The 9,711-nt window shown below is 49.6% G+C and overlaps 1 protein-coding gene across 5 annotated transcripts in view; it reads left to right on the top strand.

Annotated features, from left to right (window-relative positions):
• MTR (5-methyltetrahydrofolate-homocysteine methyltransferase) overlaps positions 1-7,876 on the top strand; it is an 89,244-nt gene extending 81,368 nt beyond the window's left edge. For 2 of the 5 annotated variants that reach the window (XM_032491922.1, XM_032491923.1), the window contains exons 30-33: positions 595-795; positions 1,462-1,654; positions 2,704-2,816; positions 3,255-7,876. In XM_032491922.1, coding sequence (XP_032347813.1) covers positions 595-795; positions 1,462-1,654; positions 2,704-2,816; positions 3,255-3,341 — 594 coding nt within the window. In that variant the 3' untranslated portion in view covers positions 3,342-7,876. Of the gene's footprint in view, positions 1-594; positions 796-1,461; positions 1,655-2,703; positions 2,817-2,972; positions 3,163-3,254 lie in introns of those variants that run through there. The other 3 variants (XR_004324167.1, XM_032491924.1, XM_032491925.1) reach the window with 3 other exon arrangements.
• The last annotated feature ends 1,835 nt before the right edge of the window (positions 7,877-9,711 follow it).

The raw sequence follows: 9,711 nt of genomic DNA on the forward strand, positions 1-9,711 counted from the left end.
AAAATGGAAAGTGGGCACGTGCAGCCAGCGGCCAAGGAGCAGGCCCAGGAGCGGGTCCTGCTGAGCTTTCCGTTTGGTTTTAGGCCAGCCCAGCGGGGTCCTGAGCCGTCTGCTGAGCCACCAGCCGTGGCGGGCAGCACACGGCCCCTGCATTGCCAACCTTGGCAATTTGTTGAACTGCTTCTGTCAATAAAGTGGAGGCTCATACACAATGTGTAACGTAACTTCAGGATGTAATGTTCATCTTGAATTGAAAGCACTTTTGGAGAAAAAAAAATTTGATATGCGTTTCGCGGGTCCCAGCTCCTAGCGCGCAGGGGCCTGCAAGCCCTCAGTGGGTGTGTGGTCAGCATGTGAGTGAGCAGGGAGTGCGTCACGCCTCGTCTCACTTCACGTGTCTGTTCGGCACGGATGCACTGAGCACTCACTGCATATCAGGCACTCCTCTGAGCCCTGGGGTTGGAACAGGGAACACAACAGACAGACAGCCCCTTTTGAAGCTTGTGTCTGTCGGAAGATACTAGGTTGCTGTCTGCTGTGTGTTGGGGCCACGTCTGTGCTAATGGCTGCTCTGCCCACTGCTTGCGTTTCAAGGCGGAGAAGGACTCTGCCAGCTCGGACCCATACCACTGCCTCTCGGACTTCATCGCCCCACTGCACTCGGGTGTCCCCGACTATCTGGGCCTGTTCGCCGTCGCCTGCTTCGGGGTGGAAGCGCTGAGCAGGGCCTACGAGGAGGCGTGCGACGACTACAGCAGCATCATGGTCAAGGCGCTGGGGGACCGGCTGGCCGAGGTGGGGACCCCCGTGGGCGCCTATGCGTGTGTGCACGCGCGCGGTGAGGCTGGTGGTTAACAGCGCACATGCTGAAGTCCCGTGTTCTCTAGTCGCTCTCACGCTCGTCTTGGGCACGGAGCAGCTCCAGCGGTGCCCTGGTTGGGAGCCGCCTCAGAGCCTTGACTTCATGGTCTTACTCTGGTGTCTGTCTTTGCTTGTTGTGATGTGAACTTTCCCTGAGGAGCCCAAAAAATGCAAAACGGGTTTCTGGTTTTAATGTTGGAATCCTCCATGGATTCCGCATACCCCTCTGTGCAGTGGGGCACCTAAGTGGGGGGGGGGTCTCTCCCCTTTTACTGAGGCTGACAGTGGGCAGCTGGCTGCTGTAGCAGTCCCAGCTTCTCCTTCCAGCCTCCGTGAGCTGCAGACTGACCGTCAGGGAAGTGTTTAAAGGCCTAGAAGTCCTCAGATCATTGAATATGGTACCTCAGCGCCCAGGTTGAGGCCAAAACTGAGTAGCAGAGCAGTTGATGAAACTATAAATGAGTTGAGAATCCAGCCCGGCCCTCTTGCTGATGTTCCCTGGCTGTGGTCCAGGCGAGGGAGGTGCTGTGTGCCTCTGAGGGTGAAGGAGTGGGGTGCCGAGGACACGGCTTTGCCTGAGCCCTGTGTTCTGGGCTCCAGGCCTTCGCAGAGGAGCTGCACGAAAGGGTCCGCAGGGAGCTGTGGGCGTACTGCGCTGATGAGCGGCTGGACCTGGCGGACCTGCGGAGGCTGTACTACGGGGGCATCCGGCCGGCGCCCGGCTACCCAAGCCAGCCCGACCACACCGAGAAGCTAACCATGTGGAGGCTGGCTGACATCGAGCAGTGCACAGGTGAGGGCAGGAGTGGGGCGCCTCTGTCCTTCTGTGATAGATGCACCGTGCCAAAGTAATGGCGCCCAGGTGAAAATTTTGGAAATACAGAAAGGGGTGTAGTGAAGGTGGTAATTCCCTCCTGTCCCAGGTCTAGCTGTTTATTCTAGTGCCTGAGCTCCCTGTTATGGAGTAGTAGTCTCACATCACCATTTCCAGGTTTCTCGAGTTTGATTATTTTCTCTTACCCTTCAGCAGATGGGAATTTAGCTCACTCTCCCACCCTGTACCTCTCCTGCCCTGTCCTCCCTGCCGGGTGTCTCCCCATCAGGGACCGTGTACCCCCTCCTGGCACATTTCACGCTGCGCTCTCCTTCTGTTGCTTACTGCCAGCGTCTCGGCACCAGGCTCGCAGAACCCCTCCCTTCCCTTCAGCTCCCTTCTCTCTTTTCTTTTACACTCCTGTTAACACAATTAACTGTTTTCAGTGGAGTTAATCAGAAGCATGACATCCTCGCCGAGGAAGTGAAAGGAGTGTGGGTGCTCTTTGGCAGAGTGCTGAACTCTGCGCTGCTCTGTGTCCTCGTCCACCCAGTGCTGGTGCAGACCAGGTAGCCTTGACGTCGTTCGCTTTAGGTCTCAGCTCAGAGGAACAGGCGGCTTCTTTCTAAACACGGCTGTGGGCTCGTTCTTGGTGAGACTGGCTGTCGCTCGTCCCTGGTGGCCTTGGCCCCACAGGGGCCCTTGGAGGCCCAGCTGGTGTTCTCATCCCCAGGGTGGGAGCTCCTTGTCTGGGAGACCCAGGCTTAGCCCCTGTGACTGGTTTTCGAGCCCTTTCCAGGCCTTTTCTCCCAGGCCAGGGGAGAGCTGTGTGTCCTGAAGTTGTTCACCCCCTTGGCAGGGATTTGCTAGACTAGTCTGCTCACGTCTTTCCTGCTGTGCCGTGTGTCTGCCTAGGAGCACGGGCTCACTCTCCTTCACCTGTAAACGAGAGTTTATCAGGTGCCTGCCACCTGCGGGGCCTGTCTCAGCGCCACATCCATGAGCGTTTTCCCCGCGTTGCTCTCTAGGCATCCGGCTAACAGAGTCACTGGCGATGGCACCTGCTTCAGCCGTGTCCGGCCTTTACTTTTCCAACGTGAAGTCCAAATATTTTGCTGTGGGGAAAATTTCCAAGGATCAGGTAAGTTGACTGTTTTGTTGTGTGTGGTATCCCTAAATGCCTGTCTTGTTTTAAATGGAGCTGTTAACCCTGCTTTATTTTACATGTGAATGAGAATAAGACAAGAGGGAAAGGATGAAGAAATTGTACCCAGTTAATGTCTCGATTTGATTTCAGCCCATTACCCCAATTCTAGCCCTCCCATGGAACCCCCCGCCTGCCCAAACACACACCCCAGCCAGGCTCTGAGCATCATGTGTCTACTCCATGTTGTTTTTCTGCCCCAGAGAATAAGGCAGCTTGGTGAATAGATAAATATCTATCTCCATTTAACTCCAAAGATTGCTATCAAGACAAGAAATGGAAGGTACTTAATGTTTCTTGGCAAGTCCTGTGGAAACTTTAGTTTAAAAAGTCTTTATCATTTTGGTTTAATAAGCTGCTTTCATCTTTTTGCAGATTGAGGATTATGCTTTGAGGAAGAACATGTCTGTGGCCGAGGTTGAGAAGTGGCTGGGACCCATCCTGGGATACGACACAGACTAACTTTCTTGTTACCCTGCCTGTACTCGATGATCCTCAAGGAAACACAGCCGAAGTGCCTTAGTAACCAGAGCGCAGCGGCCGCCAGCCCGTCTGCCCCGCCCAGCTTTTGGAATTTGGTGGAACCTTGTAGAGGAGCAAGGTCTTCCTGTGGTTCTTGGAAAACAAGTGGCTGTGTTTTAGGGGACCTTAAATGAAGAGCAGCGAGCAGGACTTGGGGGGTGTCCCTTATCCCTTGGGGTGAGCTGGAGGTGGAGGTCTTTTGCATTTCAAAGAAGTCAACTTTTTTTTTTTTTTCCTTTTTACCTTGGATGTACCAGGCCACTTATTTTATGTTTTTCTCTCTCTCGGAGTAAAGCCTGAAACTCAGTTGAATAGGGAAGTGTATGCAGAAATGTGACTGTGTGGCCAGGGGATGCCATTCATTTGAGTGATCAGAGCAGTGCACTCCGACAGGGAGGGAGCGTCACTGTGCTCTGTGTCCCAAGACCTCCTTTCTGAAGCCACTATTACGTGCCTACAGAAGTCCCTTTGGCAAAGGGCATGCTTCACCGCCGGCTTGTCGGGAGCACTCAGGCCGCTTGCCTGGCGTGGTCAAAAACAGTCATGTCCTCCAAGCATTTTTGTCCTCATAATTTCACGTCCCCTCACTGAGGGGAAAGGAGGTGGGGAGAGAGAGTGGTTGTTAAGGGTAGTTAACATCTTTGGGGTGTTTCCCAGAACTGAGCAGGGTCTCGGCTGAGCTGCATGTCCTGTACAGAGTGGACAGGCATACTCAGTTCTCTCTCTGTGCTGACCCAACTCCAGTCCCACACAACATGGGAAAAGCACATTGACTTTTTCACAGCTATTTCAGGGAAATGGTTATGAACATGAGCCTTGAAGTAGACAGACCTGGGTTCAAGTTTCACTTTGCCACTTACTTGCTGTACGACAGAGGCAGATTACTTAAGCTTTCCAATAGGATTTTCTCATCTGTGAAATGGGGACAGTGATACTAGTTTCTGTCTCTTGGGCATGAGGTGTGGATTAAACAAGATGGTGCACATAAGGCAGGTAACACGGGACCTGGCGCACAGTGAGTGCTTTGTAGACGGCAGCTTCTGTAGGGCCTACAGGGAGTCCCTGAGCTCTGCACAGGGTAGGTGCTCGTGGAAAGGGAACAAGAGGTCAATGGAGATGAAAAGATAGTAGGTAAAAGCACATGGCAATGACTGGATTGAACATACTAAGTACCCTTCCTGGGATCAGAGCTCCACTGAACACAGTGATGGAGAGAGAGAAGCTGCCCTCTGCCATAAGCACCGTCAGTCTTCATTTTCTGCGTCGCATCCCCCCGCCCCTCGTGGTATAAGCCGGCCTTGGCCCAAGACAATTATATCAAATATGCTTTCAGGTACATGGGAGGTGAAAGGGAAAAAAAACTTAAGAAATGATAATGTTCCATATCTGTAGTACATACGTGTTTACCCACAGAGTAGCATGCCTTTTCAGACACCACTGGCCCTTACAGTGAGAACTGTGTGCTCTCTTTAGGTGCATTTAGTCTGTGCTGGACTGAGTGGGACAGAGTGTCCTGAGATAGTAGTTGGAGGACTTACTGTCCGTTCTACGGCAGGTACGTTATTCTAGGCATTGGTACATTCTTCTGTGAGACAGAATAACTGCCTCCAAACATTTTAATGTATTTTATTTTAATTACAGTTGCTAAGTCTCCTAGTTTCATTAAATATTTACCATGTCTTCTCTCAACTAGTTATGTGGTGGAATGGCTTCCTTAAATGTATAGTTGATCTAGTCCCACAATGGATGCCTATTATCTAAAGACCAAGGCAGTTTGTGCAAGTTCCCATGCCTGTATGTTCATTAAAGAAAACAGAATACAATTTGAAAACCCCTTCCTTAGTTTATATTAGGTGACCTCAAAGACAAGAAGGTGACCAGTCTGCACTCGGAGTCTTGTCTGTCTGCCCGGACGTCCAGAGCTCTCCTTGCCATCAGCTGCTGTGGCTCTCACATTCGCTCACTCGCTCGCTCTCACCATTTCTGTTAAAGACCCCAGGTCTGTTTTTCCCTCTAAAGAAGCACTCGTCCAGAACCTTGCTTACTCTGCTTGCTCTGCTGTCGGTACTGAGGAGGATGGCTCCTGAGGTGGTCGCTGAGACCGGGTTTTATGATGCCCTGACATCCTCCTCCCTCTGTGCACAGCTGAGCTCGTTCAGGGACGAGTCTGCCTTCCTCCTGTCTCTCTCAGACACGCCCTCCACAGATAGCTGAGTGTCTGCTGTGTGCCAGCCACCTCCTCCCCTTCTCTCCTTAACACAGTGAAGGTAGGTTTTCTATGCATCTGTTTTATCATTAATGGCCTCTTCATTGTTAGATCCAACGGCCTTTCCAGTGATTTTCTTTCTAGGTTTGGAGAATATTGACCACTTCTGTAAAACTCCGTTTCCTGGCTCCCCCTTGACTTTACTTTTCTGGTTAACCTTCCCTGTGTTTGATAATTTCTTAGCTGTTTGCATAGCTTCATCTTCCACTGCCTGTTTAAATCCTGGTCCTCCTGTCACTAGTTACCTTCTTAGGCGTACAATTTCAACGGGCAATCTCACCAAACTGATGTCTCTGTCCAGACTCCTCTGTCCTGAAGAGCACAGCATAGCAAACATCCAGCAGCCTCTTTGGGGACGGCAGACAGACATCTCAGACTCAGTGCATCTCAAACCAGCATGGTCTCATTCTTACATTCTAGATATATTCAGTAGGGAAGAATTGTGCTGCCACTCCAGCAGCAGACCACAAACTCACCCCACATCAGCTTTCTCTTGGACTATTGTAGTTATCTAAAAAATTTGCACTTAAAAGACACACTTTTCCTACTTCTGGTTGGAAAAGTAGTAGAGACATTGAAGGGAGGCAGTGTTCAGGTTAAGGCCTGATTTGGGACTTGAAAGATACAATTGAAGAACTGTCTTTGTTCATGAATGTTGAAGGTTGTAAGGGCATCATATTTCCCAAAGTTGATCTGTAGACTCAATGCTGTTTTCAGCAGAAATTCCAACAGATGTTTTCTTAATTGTGACAAGCAGATGTTTAAATTTATGTGGAATAGCAAAGGACTATGATGGCTGAATGCTTTTAACTGTGACTAAGGTTGAGGGGACCCAGAAAACAGTGGGTCTTACTGTAGAGTCTGTGTTGTACGTGATTCAGAGGTGGGCGTTCTGAGCCATGCAGTGAAGTACGGAGCCTGGGAGAGAGCCTGTGCGTGTACGCTGAGTTGTGGCAAGGTGGCGTGGCCCATGGGTGGGGACAGGAAGGGTGGCTCCATAAGTAGTTCTAGAATAATGGTTATCCATGTGGGAAAATGGAATTTGATTTCCACCTCACACCGTACCTAAAAATAGGTTCCAGATATGTTATGGTCTTAATTGCAAAAAGTAAATATTTAAATGCTTACATGAAAAAAACCTTAAGGCAGGAAAGAATTTCTTGAGACATACAAGTGCTAATCTTAAAAGAAAGACGATTAAATCAAATATGTTAAAACTAGGACTGAAGCTAATAAACAATGTAGTGAAAAGACAAACCAAGACTTGATATTTATAATGCAATTAACTGACAAAGGATTTTTAAGCAGAATATATAGAGAATTCCTATTTTAAAAATAGAAGACTTGAAAAGGCATTTCACAGAAGTGGAAGTAATTTCATAGGGTTTGTAAATGGCTAGAAATGTTGGAAATATGAATTAAGACCACAGTGAGATAGCGTTTTATATTTGTAAGGTTGGTAACGTTAAGGAGTCTGATGGTACCTGGGTGAGGAAGATGTGTGAGCTCATGCGCTGTTTGGATGTGTGAACAGGCTCCTCTGCTCCAGAAGACGGTCACACCGCACGGAGCTGAACATTTGCGCACTTTAGGATCTAGCTTATGGCTCCAGCCCCCCATTGAATATTCAGGCGCTCTTGCTTTGTGTACCAGGAGGTACATACAAGACTGTTTATAGCAACATCTTCCTATGGTTAATACCTGGTAAAATGACATGTCCTCTGTCTACAGCAGAACGGATGAGTAAATTAGGTGATTCACACTAAGGAATATTACTCCGTAGTGAACGATAAGTGAGCTACAGCTAAACCTGGCAAAAGAATGACTCTCAGAAAACAGTAAGGAAAAAGCAAGCTCCAGGGTATGGTTGATACTATTTTTACTGAGCTCAAAACCAAGCCAAACCAAAGAGTCTATTGTCTGAGCATCATAAATGGTGAAACTATACTGTTTAAAAAAAAAAAGATGATAAGCCAAAATTCAGGCTCCCAGTTCCCCGTCAGAGGGAACAGGTCGCAAGGCGACAGAGAGGGAGGTGCAGGTTGTTGGTCACGTGCCTGTCCTTGGGTTATGTGGCAGGTGTACGGTTGCTTATTATGTTATGCTTTATAGTCAGTACATGTTATAGAATGTTGTATGTAATTAGATATATTGTACTTAATTATTGAATATGAGAATAATAAAGGAAAAATGGAATAATAAGCAAAAATGTGGGATGGTGACTTTGTATATAATGTTTTTTACGTGTCAAATATATTTTTTAAAGAAAGGAGGGACATTTTGCACAGCAGCACAAAAGCAGGGGGCAAGAGACAGAAGCACCTGTGCGTCGTCCCGCCAGCGCCTCGGTGGCTCCAGATACCCGGCTCTGGTGAGTGAGGGGCTGGCGGCAGCCTTTGCTGAGGAAAGGGGGAGAAAGGAGGCGTTCTGCACAAACTGGACATGACGGAGCACTGGCACTTGAACACATGACTTTGGGGTTTAGGAAGAATGACATTACGACTGGGGCGACTTCAGGTGGAGGCGTGAGTGGGAAGAGGAGGTGGGGCTTGATTATAGGACTCGGGGCGAGCAGGAGTGGGAGCCCGCGGAGGGAAAGGAGACGGGAGAGTGCAGCGTCCGGGAAAGCAGAGGTGGGGGCGATCAAGGCCTGGCCTGGAGCCCAGTGCTGCACAGAGGTCTGGGAATGGGGCCCCTCTCCTGGGTGACCCTTGCTACAGCAGTTTCGGGGGGACTGTGGGGACCACTGGCACACTGTGGTAGGTTGAAGGTAGTGGGAGGTGAGGAAGGTTACTTGGTTATTTTAAGAAGATTGGTTGGGAAGGTAGGATTGAGAGAGTGTTTAATATAGTAAAAGGCTTTTACACTGAGGGGTAAGTACCAATTAGGAGGGCTGCAGATAGTGCAAAACATTTTTTAAAAATATCTTTTAACCTAACTTCCAGAGAGACTGGACTTCCATCTACCAGTCGCCAACAGTTGAAACCTTGGAGTTGCGTCTAACCTCTCCCTTTTCCTCGAAGTTCACATTCAGTTTGCTCTCATGCCCAGATGTTTTACCCACTAAACGTCTCAGTCCTTCTCTCCTCCCTGGCCTGGCATAGGGGCTCATCATCTCTCCTCTGCGTGGTTCCCCGGCCTCCTGCAGCTGTGAGAGTGAGCTCTCTGACCCCTCACGCCCACCCTAGTCCTGCCTTCCGCAGGGCCTCCCCATTGCCTGGGATGCACCCCAGCTCCCTGGAGTGCAGACCCTGCTCCAGAGCCCTGACCAGCTCCCTGCGTGCCCCGAAAGAGGTGCCTGCTTGCCTTGTCCCCTCCAGCCTTGCGATTCAGGAATGCTTTTCAACACCCCCCTCCCTACAAAGCTAAGTGCAGTGACCCTGCTGCTCACCTCCTTAACAGCACCGTGCATGTTTCCCAGCACTGTTAGAAACAGAATGATCTATTTCCCCGTTAGACTGTGATCCTTAAGGCAAATGTGGACCCTTGTTCATCTTTGTGTTTGTCGTGAATAAAGTAGCATTTGGTTCATGATAGGTGCTCAGTAAAGGGAGGCTTGAATGAGTTGATGAGCAGATCTTTCAGGGCGACAGTGGTTTGTTGGGAGAGCAAACTGTAGAGCTCCTTGGGGACAGGGGCCCTGCCTCTGCCTCTGACCAGTCTCAGGATGCCCAGAGCCTAACCCAGCACCTGCCGTGCAGTGTGTTAGTTTTTTAAGTGAGTGGCAGGGAGGCCGTGATGATTTTCACTTGCTCAGAAGGAGACTGGGGTGTAAAAGCCCAGCCCCTCCCCCCACACCCAGCTTCACAATTTCACGTTGGGAGAAACAGCCCCGCCGGTGCTCTCCTCACTGCCACGAAGACAGCACACCACGGCCCTGCAGAGAACCCCTCACTTCATAGCCTTCTTGCTGTAGATCAGCTATGTGTATTGTCAGATTGCAGAACAGAGTGTATTATTATTTCATACGTGTGTGTGTTTTAAGGAAATACATGCAGTGAAAATGTCAAGAAGGATACACAGAATTCTTAAGTGGTTACCTCT

This window comes from Camelus ferus, chromosome 11 (genome assembly GCF_009834535.1).
Source record: "Camelus ferus isolate YT-003-E chromosome 11, BCGSAC_Cfer_1.0, whole genome shotgun sequence".
Taxonomy (NCBI): domain Eukaryota; kingdom Metazoa; phylum Chordata; class Mammalia; order Artiodactyla; family Camelidae; genus Camelus; species Camelus ferus.